Source organism: Xiphophorus hellerii, chromosome 5, assembly GCF_003331165.1.
Source record: "Xiphophorus hellerii strain 12219 chromosome 5, Xiphophorus_hellerii-4.1, whole genome shotgun sequence".
Lineage (NCBI taxonomy): Eukaryota > Metazoa > Chordata > Actinopteri > Cyprinodontiformes > Poeciliidae > Xiphophorus > Xiphophorus hellerii.
This window is the reverse complement of record NC_045676.1, coordinates 26,081,803-26,103,641: the sequence shown is the minus strand read 5'-3', so window position 1 is coordinate 26,103,641 and position 21,839 is coordinate 26,081,803. Positions and strand designations below refer to the sequence as shown.

The window sequence follows — 21,839 nt, the reverse complement described above, 5'->3', positions numbered from 1 at the left end:
TTACATAAAAAAGAAAACAATTAATACAATAAAAGAATAAAAAGTACATAAAAACCATATGTGCGTTTTCTCCTGCTTCACATTGTTCTCCTTGGAGTTTAAATCACTTAAAAGAGTGAGGTTTGTGTATGTGAATACTTTTACTAATCACTGTAACAAAAGCACACAAGCATATTAAGAAGCATTTTGGGTTTACAACAATAAAATGTTCAGATTTCTGTTCTGCATACTTACTAGATTCAAATGGAACAAACCGTCATTTTTATTTTGTGATATTTGTCTAAATATTTAGTTTTTTGCTCAGTTTAGTGCACACCAGCTTCCTTCCAAACACATTAACCTGCCTCTGTGTCTTTAGACTGTTATTAATCATCAAATGTAGAACTGACCTAAATCTGAAGAACCTTGACAATTTCACAAAATATATATATATATATATATATATATATATACATACAGTACATACATATATATAACTTTGTGTCACTATGACCTTAAATCTTTGTAAGTTTTACAAACTAAACATGTGAAATAACACAACACTACTAATATATCTCCTGTTCTGTCAAAGCAGTGCTAAAGGAATATCAAGTAGACTGATGATATTAAAGGAAAAAAGCAGGAGGACATATATATTCATGCAGACAGGCTACCTCCAGTCGATGAGGGCCGCTGGTGTGGAAATGACGAATAATTCATTTTATGGGCTGTCAGAGCAGCCATATTGTGGTAACTGATGATAACGAGCCAGCAAGCAGGGGGGAAGCTGGGTCATCCACTTCACTGACCTTACAAGGTCTTCCTGGGAAACATGATCAAATGTTTCACATCCACCGTTTCTGCCTGTTTTTCGTCTTTTGTTCAGATGAAAATGTGTCATCTTTTAAATCTCGCTTAATGTGTATTTTTAGCGGAAACGGTCAGTGCAGAGAGAATAAAGTATAAAAGCCTCGCTGCGTCTGCAGCCGTTTCGGTTCGAAGCGGAGGCGATTCGTGATGAGGCTTTGCCGACTGAACGCATTTGTAAACTTTGTGATGACGGATCAAACCCTGACATCCTGAACATGGTGTCCTTCCACCCACAGCCTCCATTTGATGGGGAGGATGAAGACGAGCTGTTCCAGTCCATCATGGAGCACAACGTCTCCTACCCAAAGTCCATGTCCAAAGAAGCCGTCTCCATCTGCAAAGGGGTGAGCCGATAAGGAATTATTTTCCTTATTTTGTTTTATTTTTAATTTTGTAACTATGAAAACTGGACTATGTGAGCTTATGTCTGCTTTCCTCCTCTAAAAATATGCTCTTCAATTTTTTTTATTGTGGCTTTTACAACATTAACTAATGTTATAACATTAGCTCTTAAAACTTGAGGTTCTCTTATAAGGTGATAAACTTAAAAATAAAAACATATGTCCACAGAGCACAGCCAGATCCATTTGGATTTACAGGTGTTGGGATGTTGCACAATTTTTTTTAACCATTTAATTCTTTTACTGGTAGGTTCAAAACGTGAACTAGAATTTGATGGTGTGTTTTGTTTTTTTGTCTTTTGCATAATGATGCTCAAAATCCCAACCTGAAAATGTCGATAAGGTGGTGTGAGAAAGATGCGAAATGTCCTAAACAGATTTCTCACAGTTCGATGTCAAAATCAGCAGAAGGTGAGGATCAGGCTTTGACGGCGCTGCCTTTGGCGTTTCTCCTGCAGAAATGAGACTATTGATAAACCAAACGACGTCAAAAATATTCTCAACCGATACAGAGAAAAAAAGAAACGACTTGTGTGTTAGAGGAATTTAATATAAAAGGCGTAGAGTTGTTTGTATCCTGAGGCCCTGCAAAGTTTGTCTTACTGTCCCTTCCTCTCCACTGAATTATTTTTGTCCTCTTTTTTTTCCTTCGGTTTGTGTTTTGCTGAGAAATGCGTCTGCGTCCTGCAGCCCGACGCTCTGCTGCTTTAACCCTGTTTATCTTCTCATACTGTGGAGATTTACTTCCCTTATAAGAGCAAAAGTTTGTCCTAACATTTGACTGAAAACAATTTCAGTCAAATGTTAATCAATATACTGTATGTGTTTCTTGAATTCCTGAGCAACGCTGTCATGGATTAACACACAATTCTAGCCAGAATCTAAAGAAAAGAAGTTTGAAGATTGTAAGACAGTTAAGAGAAGGAAGGATTAGAGAAGACGAAGAGAGACGGAGTGATGCTGAAGATCTGCTGGAATCTTGGAAACATGTAATACTCCGCTATTATTGGCACCCCTGATGTGTGAATGACAAAATAAATTAGCTTTTCTATTTTGGTGCAATAAAGACACTCTTTAAAATCCCAACCTTTAATTTGAGAACATTTACTAAGCTGTAAAACAAAGTGGAAACATATTGTTTTGTGATTAGTGAGACAATTAGCACTACAGCTAACAACTCCATTAAAGTTAAAATAAATGAAGCATTTTTCTAATTTAAGTGATTATTTGTGCGATGATGAACTTTTGATCAGTAATCCATCACTTCCTGTTTCCCAGGGACATGTTATTACTTCAGGGCTTTTAGATTATTTACATTTAATTGTGTTTTGTTAGTTGTTCTTTTACTTTACCCCATGTTTCCCTGTGGGTTTTTTTTTTTCCAGAAAGCCTTTTTCTGCTTCAGTCACATTGTTGCCTATTTGCCTTTTCTTTTAATATTATAGAAAGACACAATGACGGGGAAAATAACACTTCTACATCACCTTACAGCACAGTCAACAGTGCAGCATACACACTTTCATCATCACATAAACAAGCCTGCCACTGAATCCTTTTAAACTAGTCAGAGAAGAGCTGAATATCTTATGCGAAACACACTTATTGTACCACTGCTGCAGAAAGAACGCAGCCGATACTGAAATACGGCTCCGATAATTCAGTAGCATCCCTTAATGTCACTGTATAGACACTGAACTTAAGATTATCGGCGCTTGACACAACGAACACTGTGAATTTCACACCTTTGATCCCAATAGACGCGCACTATTCAGAACAGGAAGAGCATGAAAAACTACAGTTATGCTTGAAAGACATGAAAATTTCCCACATTATTTCTCATCAGTTTACTCTCAACGTTCATGTTCTGGTCAAACACTGATTACCAAATACAGTTATTTGAAAAGGATAATAATAGTAATGAAACGCATGTTTTAAAAAGCTTTGCTCTTCTTAACCTTCTTACTTCTTCTTCTTCTTACTCTCTAATATTTTTGTATATGTATTCATTCTCGCCTCATTGCCCATCCTGTCTGCTACTGTTAAAGCTCTCAGCAGGAACTGGATGGAGCTGCAAAGTTTCATCAAAGCTGGAGCATGTGTGACTAAATGATCTGCTAATTTGGTCCTGATGTGTTGAAGTCAGGTCGTTAACACCAGTTAAATCTGATTAAAATGCCCACACTTTATTTATTTATTTATTTATTTTAAATCGTCTGTGGTGGTGATTGTACATCACACTTTGATGTGAGGCTTCCAGACCAATCAGTGAGTCTCTCAGCTTCAAGAGTGTCTCAAAGTGTGAGGCGCTCCATCCTGATGGTGTGTTTGGCAGCAGGGTTATGTCTTTCACTAACTGGCAGCCTGTGGGCCGAATTAAACCCGCAAATTACCTTTTGTTTCTCCTGCATATCAACAACAATTCAATGCAGTCTGCAAACTCAGATAAAGTAGCACATTTTAGCAACAATGTCGCTCAAAGCTCTTTGAACGACATCATTCAAAATTAAAAAGTTTTGGGAACAACGTACAGTCACCAATCGAGAAACCGGTAGCAAACTTTACATTTTCTTGAGAGTCATCATCAAATATGTTGGTCAGTATCCCATTTATTATGGCTTTTCAGTTTTCTGGAAGTGTGTTAATGATGATGGTCATCAATAACAGAAGTTAAATGCTTTTGTATAGGGGTGCGCGGATTTATCAGACAGTTGATTTATCGGTGCCAATTTCCTTAATTTTAGAAGATCGGTCATCAGCCGATTTTTACATGCGAAGCCGATCTTATCCAGCGATCATATCTACCTCGGCAAAGGTTTAAAAATCAGCCACTGGCCTCTCCTGCTGTCCCGTGACAGAGGTTTGACTGATAGATCTACCCAGCAGGTCATGACTGCAAAGTTTGCAGTCAACAATAGTGACCCCACAGTTACCAACTCAGCAACTTTCTCGCTATATTTAGTAACATTTCAGACAACAAAAAACAAAACGATATCGGCCAAATTCTGAATAGGAAGGTCAGGCTTTTTAAAAGATCGATAATCGGCCATCAGCCAGAAAACTGCAATTGGTGCACCCCTACATTTGTACATAAGTTATTATGTGTGTTAAGTTTTAAAAACCCTTACTATTGATATAATGCAGAATTGGCCTCCAAAGGTAGAACTCGTTGAGGATTATTCATAGCAAATGGCACAGAAACCACACACATTCCTACCGGGAATGATATTTGATGAGTGTTCTTAGCAGAAATTGTATTGTCTGTTTGAGCTGGTCCATTAATCGTAGTCCATAACCTTTTCCATAGGATTGAGGTGGTATCCATTTCAGAGGCTTGATTCTTGTGGGGGCTGAGTAACCCCAGCTCAGCAGCCTGGTTAAAGGTTAAACTCAACACAGTAAATCATCGCACTAATAACCCTTTGGCAATCCTGAAACCAACGGGCTTTACATCAATATTTCCTCCATTTGTTCCCGTCCCTTATCTATTTCATCTGAACAAAGTGTTGCTGCGGTAAATTAATGTATACTTTAGATTTATTAATCATATACATCTTATTTTAAGCCCAGGTTGCTTCGTCACATTGTGAAACTTTGGATATTTCTTCACGCTAAGTGTGCTTTCTTTTGAAAGTTATCAAAAGAGTAGGACATTGTTTCTAATTTGATTGGGTAAAGCCTTATCAATTATCAATGTTGCACAGCTTTCCATGTTCTGGGTTGGCGTACGAGTCTCGTTTTACTTTCTAGACTGGGTGCAAATTGTCTCGCCATGTCGTTGTCGGAGTGAGCTGAAGAGATGGCGGTTCTCTAAAGGCAGAGCAGGGCAGAGGCAAAGCGAGGGGAAAGCCATTATGTCACACATTGTAGGCCCATCTGTTTAGCTGTCATCCGCTGACCTAGAAACGCAGCGAAATCGAATGTCGAGAGATACGAAAGAACGGAGAGGTGATCACTTTTCACTGAGATACATTCAAATGAAAAGATCCAAAGCTATTAGTTCTCATTTTTGTAGTAAATGTTGCTGCCATTAATCGTCTATTTTGTCTTCACATAAAGTGACGCCAATTTGAGCCTCTAGTTTGAAAACCGGAAATGTTTATTTTTATCTGCTATGAAGGGATGTTTTTAGCCATATTTATGTAAATATATCAATATAAATTGAGCCGCTTTATTGTACGTATTTTGTTGCATCATTGCATAGGAAAGCATTTTGTATCAACCACACACACACACACACACACACACCCCAACCATCTCACTCTGCACTTTTCTAATTTATCTTTTTGTTTTTTCTGATGTAATCTGGTGACTAAGACTTGAACCCTTGAAGTGAAAATGAAAGAGTTACATTTATATGATGGTTAAAGCTCGTTTTTTTTCTGCTAGAAAACTGGCGACAAAGAATTTAGAGTTACTTTTTTCTTTCTCAGAAGAAAACAGTATACTTCTTACAGGGAGTAAAGTGCAGCGTTCGGTTTCTATATGCCAAAAAATCTGGAGGAAACTTCCAGAAAACTGCAAAAATGCCGAAATACTTAGCTAAAAACCCATCTGCGTAGAGTTGCTTTTGATTCCTAGTAACTGGAAAACTGATCAACATATTTGTTGTGTATTTGCTCGATGATTCTGGTTGGTTATTGCTTTCTGGTTCTTTGGTGTGAAATACTTTAAATCGCCTTGTTGCCGAAATGTTTTATACAAATAAACCAGACTTGACATTCAGACAGCATCTCATTTTTAATCAAACATCTGAGCTGAAGTGCTGCAGCTCATGTTACAGAGGACTGTTTTGCCGTCTCTTATTGCCGTCTCCTCACACGAACAGCTGATGAGCAAACAACCAGGGAAGCGTTTGGGCTGCGGCGCCGAAGGAGAGAGGGACATCAGAGAACACGCCTTCTTCAGACGGATCGACTGGGAGCGCCTGGAGAACAGAGAGATACAGCCGCCCTTCAAGCCCAAAGTGGTAAGCCGACGCATCCAGGCTGCAAAACGCCACGCGTTTTCCAACACTTTCCGACAGTAGATTATGATAAGTCCTAACGCTTCTCCTTATGAGGATTATTTCTACGGTTCAGGTTTATGCATGACAGAAGGTGCAGGAGAAAAAGGTGTTTGTTTTCCTCCTGCTTAGACTTTCACTGCTCGTCCGTCCTGTCTGCAAAATAAAGTAGAAAATTTATCATCATCAGAAAAAAAAGTATTGACATAAACCTAAATCAAATAACTTTGACATCCAAAGAAACTCTAAATCTTTTTCTACAAAAGTTTAATTGAACCAGACTGAACACACACATTTGTTGGCAGCTCTGATTAAGAATAGGGCTGAATTATAACGAGTATTTTAGCCATCAGTTATTCTGATGACTAAATGGATATTACAGGGTTTTTTAAAAATCTGAATAAACAGATAAGAAATACTTCCACCCACTACATATTTTTTAGCAACGTTTTTATATATAATATTAGATATACTGTATATATATATATATAAAAAAAAACAGACCATGTTTTTTTTTTTGTTCATCTGAAATGCAAAATGTGTAATTATTTTTGTACAGTTTTGACTTAATTAGTGCTCTGAATATGTTGGGATTTTTTCAGCAAATGGCCTCCTTTTAGTCTGAATTCTCCAGTTAACGATTAATCGATTACTAAATTTGTTGGCCATTTTCTCATTAATCGATTCGTCACAATTAATCCGATTAATCGTTTCAGCCCTAAACAAGATGTGCAGAAAAACTCTTAAAATACAAATTTTATTGCATTATCCACCATATCTTACAATGAGTCCTCTTCACTCCAAACCCAGTTTCATTGTGTGTTGCCATAAATCTCAGAGTCATCTGACAACATGGTTTTAGTAAAAGTTTAGCAAATTCGACATGTTTACATTTGCAATGATAGGGCAGAAATAAGTGTATTTTAGTGATTGGTGGTAATGTAATTATCAGTTTGTTTGTTTTTTTCAATTTGAGCCTATTCTAAAATAATATACATTTATCAGAAGGCTTTTTACACTTCCTATAACAGTGGTGACAACAGTTGTGTGTAGCACAATAAAAGGTGGAATAAATTGTGACATTTCCGAAATATATTCATGTGATCTCTATGGAAAGAAGGTTTTTTTTGCATATGATTGCATCTGGAGCATTTTAACAACCATTTTACATGATCATTTTAAAGCTTAGAAACAATACAGAACCTTCCTGGACTTCTGATACGGCTGGAGTCGAATTAGGGTGCAGAATAACTAAATAAAACATTCAGATTAAAAAAATATTCAGACTCTCCCAACATTTAACAACATATACAGTACAGACCAAAAGTTTGGACACACCTTTTAATTCAATGAGTTTCCTTTATTTTCATGACTATTGACGTTATAGATTCACACTGAAGGCATCAAAACTATGAATAACACATGTGGAAATATGCACTAAACAAAAAAGTGTAAAACAACTGAAAATAGCCCTTATATTCTAGTTTCTTCAAAGTAGCAACCTTTTGCTGTGATTACTGCTTTGCACACACTCTGCATTTTCTTGATGAGCTTCAAGAGGTCGTCACCTGAAATGGTTTTCACTTCATAGGTGTGCCCTGTCAGGTTAATAAGTGGGATTTCTTGCCTTATAAATAGTCATGAAAATAAAGAAAACCCATTGAATTAGAAAGGTGTGTCCAAACCTTTGGTCTGTACTGTATGTAATATTTCTATATTTAGTTTCTTCTTTACCCTTTTGCATTTTGATCAACAAATTCTGTAAATCTGAGCACACAGCATTTTTAGTACAAAGAGTTTGTTCCTTTTATAAACTCATTTTTATGTGACGTCACGTTTCATTCAAGCTTTCTTGCAAAGTTGAATGCTTTTGTACGTCAAGTAAAACTGTTTTTCTTTTTATCATAAGATTTGTGACATTGAGGAAATTCAACCCACACAAACGAATCCTTATCTGTACATCAGTTGTTGTTCTTGTTCTGATTATTAGAGCTTAAAAAGTCTAATCTGAGTTTCCCAGAGCTTTTCCTCAAACAACACTGACTCACAATCACAAACGACAGATGCACCTTATCTTTGTGCGGCACACAGTGGAGGCATTTCCCTTTGGGTATTTGTAAGTCTTTATCCCAAAAAAAGAGTGAAGCTTTTATCTGCCATCACCAAACCACGAACATTTGAAATTCTTGCACATATTACATTTACTACTAAAAACCAAACGTCGGAGATACAGTAAGAATCCCTAAATGGATTTGGTCCCAAAATGCTTTTTGTCCAGCATTTCCTCAACAAACTAACAAACTAAAATATAGTTTGTTTCATTTCTGTAGCCTTCTGGAAAAAAAATAATCCCAACTTGAACGATGAAAAGCTGCTTTGCTAATTCTACTTTATTGAAATGGGCGTCTTTCAATAAAATTTACTTTAAAAAGTTCTTCTTTTACTGATACAAATTGGTTCTATGTGCTTATGGACTATTGACGTGAACACCAACACAAACTGTCTCTCATCACTGATGATTTTGAAAACTGAAAAGAAAATTTAAGAAACAACCAAAATAGTCATTTAAGTGATCATTTTTTTAAAAGAAACCCAAAAAAAGAAATTGTAATACCTGACCCATTGCTGGTAATAAATCCTGAATCCACACTTCATCCTTTAGATCATTTATGACCCAAATTCATGAACATTGATCAAAGTAAAGACTCCCAGCTCTCTAGAGGATACATGTACGCTTCATTTCCTTCAAGAAAAATCTACCACAGGCACCAAATACTTCACTCAGTGTTGTTTATAGATGAGTTTGTGTCGGTGTATGTTGATTTTTAAAACTTCACCTCTCCACTTCTTCAACCCTCAAGGGCCCCACTTCCTCCGATAAGGTGAATCCTGACTGTGTTTTTACCCATCGAGTGGATGCACTGTGAGCTTTGTGTGTGTGTATGTAGAAGAAGATTTTTTGTGTGTGTTTGTGTTTGTGTGTGAGTTGGCTGAAGAAAAATACGTTTTGTAAAAATTTTAAAAAGTTCTGGAGGAGGTTTCTGTTGCTCCTGCATCAGTTTGTTGCTTGGGTGTGCTGTGTTGAGAACCGAATGCTAGTAGAGACTGGAATATTGGAGAGTGAGCGTATATAATGCGGCGCCTTAAAAAGTATCCAAACATGTTGAACTTTTCCAAATTTCCAAATTTGAAACTACACTTATTTTTGTAGTTTAAATTTGCACAATTTTAAGGGGGAAAACCCCCCTGCAGCTGCAGAGTACTTCACACCTCAGCGGGTGGAGTAGCAGACAAAAGTTTCACTCTGAGACGTGTAGGGCTGAAACGATTCTTCGAATGATTGGAGAACCTCAATTATTAAAATTCCTCGAGGAAAATGTATCTGTCTCGAAGCTTCGTTAAATTATGTTTTATTATGTAGCGCGCCGTGTTCTGGCCGGATCGTCATTTATGGAGGGCAGCGCTCTTACTTCCGCCTACGAGTTGTTGTGAAGTGCTGGCAGCATGGTGTTGAGTTGTGCAGCGTTTTGCCAGGGGTTGGGGGATGAAAAAGGGATTTGAACTTTGCGGTGCGATGGTAGGTGTATGACAGCTTTTGTGGCGTCGGAATCGGTTTGTGACGGTTTTGGAGCGAATGGTAGGAATGGCGTAGAGAGAGAGAGAGAGAGATTCTTCAGATAATCGTACAAATATTCTATAGAGTACTCGATTATTAAAATATTCTTTTACAACAGCCCAGGATGTGGTATCAAAAAGTGCCTCTGATCACTGGAGACGCGTAAACAAGCGGCTGGATCGCGACAAAATTGTGATTTCACTGAAGACTTGTTAAGCGCCCCTAAATTTGCACATAAGAGGTCTCTCTCGGCTAATTACCAGACTCCTGGGGGCGACTCACGCCGAACTTTACTATGTGGTTGTTGGGAGTAAATTGGGCAGATTGCACATGTACCTCAAACCTTTTACATTTTTAGTTTTGAAAACCGTGTATCTGTTTGGCTCTCAAGAAAACATCCCCAAATAAACACAATGAAGTTCATGGCTACGACGTGACAAAATGTGGAAAAGTCGAGCGGTATGAAAGGCACTGTACTGGTTGATTTAAGGCAGGGGTGTCAAACTCCAGTCCTCGAGGGCCGCTGTCCTGCAACTTTTAGATGTGCCTCTGCTGCACCACAGCTGAATAGAATAATTAGGTCATTAGCAAGGCTGGGAGAACTGATCTACACAAGGAGGAGGTAATTAAGCCATTTCATTCCAGTGTTTCGTACCTGTGGCACATCTAAAAACTGTAGGAGACTGGCCCTTGAGGACTGGAGTTTGACACCTGTGATTTAAGGCATCCAAACATGCATGTTCACCGCACAAGCGCATGCTGGCATGGCTCTGGATGTACGCAGAAATACTGAAAGGGAGAGAGATTTGGACAGAGAGCCAAAGGGTTGAACCTGCAGAGTGATCCATCTCCTATGCCATGTAACAGCGATAACCATTACCGATAACTGGCTACCATTAAGCATCACCCTCTCACCCTTCACGCAATCCATTCTTGCTTCTCTTATCCAACTCCTCCTCCTCTTTCCTCTGCCTTCTTTCTTTATTTTTCTTTGCCTCTCAATCAATCGCACTTCATTTGGTTGCAACAGCTGGGGAATTGCAGTGAAAAAAAAAAAAGAAACTCTGCCTAAGCAGGAAAGTCAGGCCATCTGTATGTACAAGACAAGGGCCTGATATAACACAGAGGACGGTAGAACGACTGTCACGGCAAACGTAGTTGGCACCGGTCGATATTTATAGAAGTTGATGGCGACCGTCTACCGCTGGCGGGATTGTAAGTTAAAATAATGGGCAACAAAGAGCCGCGTTGGTATTCAAAGTCCGGTTCATTGCCAGGGTAACGACATAATTCACACCCACACGTTGAACGTGGAGTCGTCTTTATGCTTTCAATAAAAGAGAAAATTAAAAAACTAAAAAAAAGTGGGTCAGATCAAGTCTGGTGAATTATAGTCCATGAAAACAAAAAAAAAAAAGAAAGAAAAGAAACATAAGAGTTGGTGCAGTTTCCAAGAAACGTGTGTGTGTGTGATATACTTTGCCACATATCCACTGAGATACACAGCAATTTGTAATAATACAAAGTCCTGACTTGCTGCGGCTGGAAGAAAAATAAGTCAGTGAGACCGACATGCACGCAACTGCTTTTCACCTTAAACTGACAGTATTATGTAAAATAAACTTTTGTCATTAGCTTTACATCATGTTATAATGTTATTACCTCATCAAAAACAACACATATACCTGGAGTGTTGCTTTGATTCTTTCATGCATGTTTGCAAAATCCTTGACTCATCCTTTGAATACATCCATTAAATTAGGCTATTAGGACTAAATATTTGATCATTTTTACTATAGAACAGCTCCACATATCTGCTATTAGATGCAACTACTCTGCTGTTTATGGTGTTAGTTCAATTTTAAAAGAAAAAAAGTCTAAGGAGAGTTTTGCATAATGCCAGCTTCAAAGAGAGGGAAGTAAAGACACAAGAGTCAAACTGTGTGTCTCAACACAACCCTAATGGAGGCACAGACTTATTTATCTTCCTAAGTGGCTGTGTGTGTTCTTTTAATGTAGTTAAATGAAGGGACGTGTGTGTGTGTGTGTGTAAAGAGAGAGAGAGAGAGAGGCGGATTAAAGATGAGAGAAAGTAGGTCATAGAAACTCACGTAGGACGCTGTGTCATTGTAAGTGTAGATGCTGGCCAGAGTTCGCCCACTTATAGGCCTGACTGAATCACTGCCTAATGAGGCGTTTGCTTGCCTTCCTTTTGCTTTTCTTGGGGGGAAAAAAAGAAATGTAACAAGCATTTTCTTTTCTACTAACGCGGCATCCGTGACACGATTTCCACATTTCTGGCGTCTGGCACTCCAAAATCAGGGGGGAAATCCCGTGCGATAATCTTGGATCGAGTTCGGCGAAATTAAAGACAAGAGGTTGGGATAAACGAAGCGCGCTGCTGTCAGTTCTGCAGCTGAAGCTTCATCCCGTGCATATGCTTCGCGTACACTGCGGAGGCGGCCAGATGTCACAGGGGAACCAGCCGCTCGGGGACGTTTCGGTGCCGGAGATTGTGGTAGGAGGTCAAATTTAAAAAAGTGTGCTGCTTCGCTGGAGCGATGACTGCTCCGTGATGGATAGAAGACGACAAGTGGACGGAGCGGCCCGACAGTTGAAGGACGCTGGCGATTAGCCTCCAGGTGGGCGCGCGCGCGGCGAGGGGAGGACGCTGACGTGTGTGTGTTAGTGTGCGCGCGCACGTTGAGCCACATTTGATTGTCATCTGGCGGCAGCAGATGAGATCGACAGCAGCGGTCCTGCTGTCGATCCGCTGCGACAGGGCGGCGCTCGCTCAGGGCGAATGTCACCTGACGGTGGCAGCGGACACTGTCAAAGGAAAACAAAAACTCCCACGCAGACGCAATCCTGTCGGACACATCTGCGCCCTAGGGTTTTTCCTCTTCGGCTCTGTTGAATCGTCTGCCGAGCTCGGTGTTGGCCAGCCAGTTCAGAAATGGAAAAAGGAGTAAATAAAGCAGAGGTAAAAGGTAAAGGTAATTTTATTTATATAGCACATTTTCAGCAACAAGGCAATACAAAGTGCCTTGAAAGTGCTGAGCGGTCCGCACCTTTTCTGACAGACGCCTTAACACGCCGATAATGAGACGCTGCAACTCAAACGACTGAACACACAGGGCAAAAACGGGCCTCTTCGACCCAAATGGAAAAAATAAAACTTTAATCTCAAAGTGAAATCGGATCTCTACGAAATAACCTCACTGAAAAAAATAAAAATTTAACATGAAATTAGTAATTGCACAACTATTCACCCCCTTCATGTCGGTATATTAGATGAACCTTTGGATGCAATCAGGACGTAAAGTCAGTCTGGATAGGCCCATCTGGACGCTGCAACTTTGCCCTATGGCATTGATGTCTGGGCTTTGACTGGGCCACTCCAGAACATCCAAGTTTTTGTCTTCAAACCATTTCCGTCTAGCTTTTAGCTGGACGCTTCTTGTCCGCCAAACACATTGTCTTCTCTGATGGCCGTAAAGCGTCACTTTGGTCTCGGCAGACCAGAGAACTTTCTTCCACTCGACCACAGAGTCTCCCACATGCCTTTGTGTTGAGTCAAGCCTCGGATGTGTAAATCTTATTTCTAAGTAATGAGAAGCACGCTTATGTAGGGCGTCAAAGTTTATGCAGCAGTGAGAGGCGCTTTTGGTCTCCTTCCGCTCTTAATGTATTCTGCGGCGTGTGTGTGTGCGTGTGTGTGTGTGTGTGTGTGTGTTGGAGCTCCGTGAAATGGCTTTACAGATATCAGCAGACAACTGCAGAGGAGTTGCTCCTAAGGGAAACATAAATGCAAGTCGTGTGTGCTAAAATGTTTGCAGCAATGTAGGTTAGCCCCATGACTCTCTGTTCCTGCTTATTCTCTCTTGTACATTCCTCTGGTTTAATTTGCATCACTTTTACCAACAGACAACAGCAAATCTTAACTAACTGGGATTACATAAGCATTTAATAATAATAATAATAATAATAATAAATATTTCAAGCTAGGATTAAGGTTTAGCGTCCAGCAGGAGCATAGCCAAATATATATACAGTCAGACTTACAATGGTTTATATCACAGCACATTGAAAGTGTAAGTGCGACAAGCTCTCACTAGTCTAGCCCCTTAAAGCTCTTTCGTACGCGACACATTTCTTCTAAAAAAAGAATAAGATCTTGAATCCGACAGTCATCTTTAAGTCTTTACTGAACTTAAAAGGAAATAAAAATAACAAACAGATTCAAAACAAATAGAAAGTGACCGTCAAAAGACTGTGTTACTCTCAAGGTGCCAGACTTCTACAATGAGCAAGTGCTTTCATCTTTCATAAACTAATAAGTGAATAACCAATCAAAAGGCACCACGTAATAAGCTTAAGCACAAGACAATTACTGATGCTTATCTATTTCACATAGCAGAGTAAAAAATTAAGCTCATGTAAACACAAAATAACCTTTTGTATTAAGTTCCAAAAATGTGTATATGGCTCCTACAGGAAGGTTTTAATGGCCCAGTCAAAGTCCGGCCTAAATCCAATGGAGATTCTAGTCAGGGAAAAAACAAAAAACAGAAACTGATGTTAAGAGGTCTATTCTGAATAAGTTTGAACTATTTGGGTAAAAATGAGCAAAATGTTCTCTTTAGACAAATCTGGTAGAGACATACTGAGTTTGGATTTGCAGCAAAATGTGGCTCTGCGACATTTTCAGCTTTTCATTTCTCCAAAAACAAAAAATGAAAACCAGGCTTATTCTTCCTTCTACTTACACATAAAGGAGCTATTTTGTCTTGTTTCGTGAGACAAAATATCTTAAAATGTGTGTAGAAAATGTGGAAAGGTTTTGGGAATACAAATCCTGTTTCAAGTTTCTGCAAATGTGTAAAAACAATCCAGCTACAGAGCTTCCCACGAATCGACAGTTTGTGCTATTCTAAGTCTCCCGTCTTTCTGTTTCGTTTACCTCTGACGCCTCCACACACCTGACATGTTCAGGTAGGTTCGGTATGTCGCATCCCTCCTTTGTGTGACTTTTTCTTTTTTTTTTTCTCTTACAGTGTGGCAAAGGGGCGGAGAACTTCGACAAGTTCTTCACGCGTACCCAACCCCAGCTCACGCCGCCCGACGAGCTGGTGATAACCAACATCGACCAGGCCGAGTTCGCAGGCTTCTCCTTCATCAACCCTCAGTTCGTTCACTCGTCGCTCGTCAACATTGAATGAGGAGGAGGAGGAGGAGGATGGTAGAGTCTCTGACGAAGATCCCTGCTCACTGCCGCCTACCTAAACCAACCGTCGACGAAACCCGACTAGAGCCTCGAGTCCCACAGTTGATCCCAATGTGTTGGTGTTCTTCCTAAGCAGGAGTGTAGGGCATGCATATTTACTTTGTACATTTTTTTTTCTTGCCAGTACAGAATATGAATTGAATAGACTAGATTGGTTTCAGTCACCATAAGACATAATTTTTTTTTTTGTTTGTTTGTTTTTTTTATAATCACGAGCAAGCACTGTAGGACGATGTGTCTCTGCAACCTGGGAGGCGTTCAAACAAGGAAGGGTGCCGGGCTTTATTAATCTATGCCAGTATATGATTGAGGAAACAAAATATGTTTACAAGCCTCAGTGGATTCAAATGGTGTCAATAGATCCGTAGTGCCGCGCAAAAGAAAGTCGTACCGCTTGGACCTTTTCAGGTTTCTTTCCGTTGCAACCACAAGCTTCGACGGATTTCGGCGGGATTTTTGTGAGACAGTCCAAAACAACCAGTCGGGATGAAAACATGTGATTTTAAAATGTTTGTTTTTTTTCATTTCAAAATCTGAAAACACGGTTTGAAAAATGTCCAAATTCGCCAACGGCTCTTAATGAGACTTGGGTGCTATATTTTGCTTCATCCATCTTCCTACCGACTCCGACCAGCTTCCATGTTCAGCTGAAGAGACTCACTCCCACAGCATGATGGTGCCACCACCGTATTCTGCTGTGGAGACGGTGTGTTCAGGGTGCCAGTTTTCAGACACACGCAGCATTTTGCCTGAATATAGATCTATAGATCTCGCCACACTCGTGTATCACAAAAAAAAAAAAAAAAAGTCCGGGTGAAATCCAGTGAAGTTTGTGGTTTTAACAGGAAAGATGTGAAAATTTCTTGGGGTTAGTACGTACTTTTGACAAGGCACTGTAGCCGGTGATTTTATTTCATTATTTTTTAGGTAATCAGAGTTCGCATATATCAGGCAGTTTAGATGCTATAGCCAAATATGAAGGACAGGTGGTGCAGGCGGTGAAACAGCACCTGGTCATTAAATGTGTCCCGTGTCATTTTTCTGCTTTTCTGCTTGTTTACTTTAAACGGGGACAGTGTGGGATTCAATTTCAGTTTCTTTCTTATTTAGATTTTTTTTGCCATCCCAATCTCAGCTGACATACATCTGTAGCAAATAAACAGAAAAAAAGAATAAAAACATTATGACATTTAGGCACGAAAAGTGATATTCCCAGCTCGTAAAACTCGACTTTAGGCACCGACGATGAAATAGTTTGCGTAGTTACTCCCCTACTGTTATTAAACTACACGAATCCTCTTGAGGACAAGATCAATTTGATTCAGCTTTAGTTTAGTTTAGTTTAGTTTAGTTTAGTTTAGTTTGCACAAATCTCTCATGAAACCCAAAGTTTAAGTTTGTTCATTTTTCAACACTAGTTGGTGTTTAAATTCTCGTTAGCCATAAATATCTAAGCAGACGCAGTGAGGACATTTTCAAACTTGTTTTCCAAACAGCATCCTCTCAAACTGTTTCAGTCACTTTGCTGTGACGAAAACTGAACCTAGTTATTGAGAACTTGTTGCTTTTATGCTGTAACACACCAGTAGGTTTGCTCACTTTACCCCCATTTTTAGCTCAGACTAGTGGGTTAATCTAAGAAAGAATCGGTGTGTACCTTCTTTGTAAATAGTTTTTAACCCTTTTAAATACGTTTTTTTTTTTTTTATACCAACACATGCATACATTTTTGTTTGTTACCTTAGTCGGTAAAGCCAATATCTGTTTGTACAAGAGTTTGACGCCGATCGGCTGGATGAGTTCAACAGGTTGTGAAGAAAAAAATCTGTTGTACTTGTTTTGTTTTATTACTATTATTTGTCAAACTTTTTCTGTTTTTTTAAGTACTTCTCAGCATTGCTGACTGCAGGTTTGCTTGGACGCATTTCCTAGTTGTTGAATGACCTGCGTGCGGTTTAATGAGCAACATTCATGCATGACACCTCAGTGCTGCATGCTGCAAGAGGAGAATTTCCGACTTTTAATCCGACATTCAGGCGCTCTCGTCCATTTTGTCCCTTTGCCATTTCGTGCTTTTGAACTTTCTGTGTTTCACTGCCACACTTCTCCGGGAGCGAGGGGCCATCCGCCGTCTTATATCCGGAGTTTATCAAAAACACTTGGCTACCAGGAGAAATAAACTGGTGCTCAATGTTTAAACACATAAGTAAGAAAGGTTTGTCTCTCAAAATAAAGTGGGAGTAAATTGGGAAAACATTACGATACGTTTGAAAACGGGGGCACTTATTGGCAAAGGGATAAGTCATTTTAGACGCACTTTTTTGAAATTCTTTAAATAAAAGTTTTATCCAAAGAAGTATTTAAAACAGGTTTATAGTTATATAGTTTTTACTGTTGTTAGACGTGGAAGAAAGGGTGATTTTTTTTTTTCTCTGCAATTGTTCCGAGTTGTTCCTAATTTGTTTCACATCTTCTGCGTCTGTATATTTGATTTGTTTGGAGACCCTCTGTTGAGCGCTTGCAAATCTCTCTTTAAGACACAAATTTAGTCGGTCTGATTTTTCTTGCGCCTCCCTGCGTTCTACAACCCTTCTGCACGTGCCAAGCATGAAAAAACACCAGAACCCGACTATAGACGCAGACAAACAGGTGGCGCTCTTTAGCAGCTTCTGACTTGACCAAAAGAACGTATGGCAGCGTGTCGCCATCGGTGCGGAAATGCGTAGCGTTTCAGTACAAGAAGAGGTGCCAGTCAGTCGGACGGTCAGGTCCTCTTCTATACAGCAGGAGGAGAATCAGATTAAGTGTTTAATTTTCGCCTCTGCACTCGGCTACAGTGAAAGAAGATCAAATATTCATTGTACATACTGTCTCTGCCCTGTATGTGTCCTGGCTTAATAGACTAGCTTCATCCCTTTAACGAAATGTCTGAACGTCTCGTAGTTTAAGTCGCAGACATTCAGGGGCGTAACAATATCTAATCTTTCCTCGTGTGCCTTCCCCTCCGCTTGTAAAGATGCAACATATTTAGCTTCCCCCCCCCACCCCACACACACACATTTTGTCTTTTATTCAATTCTACGCCTGTTTTTTCTTAAATAACCATGATTGTTAATTTGCTTTTTTTTTTTTTTTTTTTACTCCTTTGCTCCATGCTTCTCTCGTTGCTTCTTCGAGTAAATGTGAATGTTTTCTTTTTCCTTACAATTTATTGAATCTAAAAACCTCATTCTCTGTAATTAACCTTTAGATTTTAAGAAAGAAAAACTGGAGTAATCCTCGTACATCCGCTCGCAGCCCCTTTACCGCCCTGCGACCGCCACGGAGTGAATACTACCGCGAGCGGTGAGTCAGTAAACGTCTCAGCGACGTGAAATGACGGCGTATTTGACGGAGGAGTAGGCGTGCGGCGTGTTGCACGATGTTTTCTGATGGTGATGTTTGTATCAGCCCCTGTGCCTTGTCACAATGATCCACTTCTTCTCCCCAATCTAGTCAATCTATCACTTTTATCGTTAGTTTCCTTGACTTTTTTTCCACAAAATTCCAGATCAGGAAACTCTCGATTTCCCTTGAACGGCGTCGATTATCAGCATTCTTCTTGCTTTTTGTTCACATTTTCCATTTAGACTGGAAAATGGAATTGTATAAATTGTCTAAATCAGCGTTTTAGAGCTGATTTAGACTATGTTAGCTTACCAGAAGTAACAGAGGAACATATGTTATTTTATATTTGGGTGTATAACATTTGAATGAGGGTTTTCTTTCTTTTAGTCAGCAACTTCTAATAATCCCTTCCTGGCGAATGATGGGCACCGATTTTCTGAATCGGTAAAGTACAAGGATGCCTTATATCTGAACCCACGGAGCCACATTTCCACCTATTTCTTCCGTATCATTTTATAATCACTGCATCCCTGTCCTTGTATATAAATAATTTACAGCAGGTATCTACAAAAGACTGTAAAGAAGAGCGAACATCTTGTATTTTGCAAATGGTGTACGTTTTATTTTTCTTCCTCTTTTTTTTGTTGTTATAGCCTGAGACCTTTAACATAAGTCTGAGCTACTTAACCTCGTAACAGATTGTGTCATTTGTACCTAATGTATGATAATGCAAATAAACAAAGAGGTAAAATGAGGTCCAGACTGATGCTGCTGCTGTGTGTGTGTGTGTCTTTGTATTAAGATTACGACTCAGATTTCATTGTAATTTAATTTAAGTTTGTGAATGTATATCCATTCCTTCGTTTGGCCGAACGGCGCTAACGCAAACCCGTACGGTGGATTTTATTAGGCTGCAATGTAATAAACCTAAACAAAAATATAATGCACAGTGGTGAGATAAGATTAGGGTTTTATGAAGTTCAACAAATTAAAGTCTGGGAAAGTGAAGTAGGTGTTTGTATCCAACCCGAACTTTCCCAGTTTAGCACATTTATTCTAGAATTAAAATCTTTGCACGTTTTTATTGCGAAAAAGCTCAAATTCGCTCGGATTGGATGGAAACTGTCTGAGCAGGAATTTCCCAGACAAATCACGGTTTTTCTGTTGGATATTTACGTCTAGACTTTGACTGGGCCGTTTTAACCGTGGCACATGCGTCAGCCTAAATCGTTGCATTTTGTATTTCGTAGAAGAATTTCACGTGCATTATTTCATAAAGTTTGACCAACAAGTCTCCCTTTTCACCAAACACGGACTGGCCTGCTCTCAGAGATGAGCGGTCGGGTTTAGTCGAGAGGAAGCGCGTTCTCTCAGGAGGAGTTTTTCCCCCCCATTCATTTATGAGTCTCGCAAATGGTTTCTATTGATCAGTGAAACTTTTTCGCTAATTTCTTCTGACCTTGACGTCTGCACCATTTTAGATGCTCCTTCGTCTTGTCAGTGGAAAAAAAATGATCCTCAGTTCCAGCCTGGTAATTATGGTATGCGACAAATTAAGTAGTAATGAAAAGATTTTAGAAAGTTTTTACACATTTTATGGTTTTGTGCCCTGAACGTCAGCATTGAGCAGACTGATTAAATGTTAAAAGCACAATTAAATACTTTTGCTATATCTATCTAGTTTCTACTTAAACATAAGCCACACTTCCTACAGCTTGTGCTTGTACTCATCTTTCATATTTTAGAATGACGGCAAATTTAGTGCCTCTGGAAAAGTGAATGAACTTTGCTAAACAATTGTAAAAGAAGGAGAAAGGATAACAGATTTTTACCTGCATATGCCTATAAATGTAGAAAACAAAACTTTTCCAATACCGTTATGCTATTCTAACACGTCAACATAAACAGGATATGCATTTTGTGTTGAAGTGTGCTGCATTCATGATCAAATCCTGAAGGTAAATCAGCAAACTGTGTTTTGGTCTTATTTCTACCCTGCTTATTTTTCTTCCCAAAACTCTTTTATGTCTTAAGGTCAAATTCATGTAAGTTAGGATTACAGATAAATAATAATTGTCAGCTGAACATACAGTAAGTGCACATTGTGTGCAATAAAACAAATTTACAATTTTTTTTTTTTTAGAGGACACATCAGTAATTAGCTGTGTTGGATATAAGTCGGAAAAAAATGCCTTTTTTTGGACAAGCCTGCAGGATTTTACTTGGCAGCTAAATGTTTCTAGATGTTGTAAACTTAAGTAAACATTCAGCTGTTAGAAAATGATAAGAAAAGACAATGTGGTCATAGATGATTACATTACTATGCGTCCATATACGTGCATATTGCCTAAAGCGAAACAGATGCAGTGGTGTTACAGTCCAATTCACATTCATGTCTTCGTGAGCAATTACCAAGACTGGGAGTGAAGCAGAACTGAATTAAGACGCATCTGGAAAGTAAATGTGATTTTTGCGTTTTTAAGAAATTTGCAAAACATTCAAATGATTACCCCCCCTCCCCTCCCCCTCCACACACACACCCACACACACACACACCGGTATAATGGGGTATTTGTGTGTAGAAAACTTTTTGTTTGAAGTACTTTTGAGTTTCAACAATGTTTGTTGGTCTAAATTCACTCCATACTCATCCTCCAGGTTGCCGATTTCCATGTTTTGGTTCATTTTCCGAGTGTCTAATAATCATTTAGGGAGGGATGGAAGGAATCATCCTGAACAGTGTTTGCATTGCCGCGGTTAAAACTAATGTTTTTTGATTCACCTCCACCAATTAGACGCTGAAATCCAAATACACACGTGTCTCTGCTCCCCGAGTGTTCCTAATTTCATAAACTATCAGAGCTTACGGCTTGGTTTCCATTTGAAGGTGTCAGCGCTAGAAGGTTTTTTTTTTATTATTTCCAGAGGAGAGGTAAAAATAGCATGTCAGAAATGTGTGAAAGTGAGAGAAATAACACAGTCAAAGCAAAAGAGATGCCGGCTGGAATTAGAATTAGAATCGGGGCCTGGTTGCATTAAAATCGGGTCGGCAGAAAACGTCAAGTCAGAACCGAGCTGATGACAGCTTCCTAATTCACTGATCAGTTGTGTTGATTAGTCAAACTCGCTGAATCAGGGCTCCTGTTTAGAGAGAGTTAGTCTGAGCCGTTCCCTCTCAGTACCAAACCAGATGTTCTGAGGAAGCCATGGTTTTAATTCGATTAACTCGCCACACATCACAACTTTACTGTAAAGGAATGAAAATATACACTGGTATGTTTTTGAATTTTATGTTCA

General features: G+C 39.3%; 1 protein-coding gene and 1 long non-coding RNA gene across 3 annotated transcripts in view; one reads left to right on the top strand and one right to left on the bottom strand.

The window, feature by feature from the left end:
* prkcaa (protein kinase C, alpha, a) overlaps positions 1-19,309 on the top strand; it is a 166,268-nt gene extending 146,959 nt beyond the window's left edge. For both annotated transcript variants that reach the window (XM_032562074.1, XM_032562073.1), the window contains 3 exons: positions 1,086-1,193; positions 6,076-6,216; positions 14,926-19,309. In XM_032562074.1, the coding sequence (XP_032417965.1) occupies positions 1,086-1,193; positions 6,076-6,216; positions 14,926-15,090 (414 nt within the window). In that variant the 3' untranslated portion in view covers positions 15,091-19,309. The remainder of the gene's footprint in view (positions 1-1,085; positions 1,194-6,075; positions 6,217-14,925) is intronic.
* The window catches only part of LOC116719538 (uncharacterized), a 36,852-nt gene continuing 16,082 nt past the window's right edge, over positions 1,070-21,839 (bottom strand). The window contains exons 3-4 of the long non-coding RNA XR_004339212.1: positions 1,637-1,702; positions 1,070-1,183 (exon numbers count right to left, since the gene is read on the bottom strand). This is a non-coding gene — a long non-coding RNA (uncharacterized LOC116719538). The remainder of the gene's footprint in view (positions 1,184-1,636; positions 1,703-21,839) is intronic.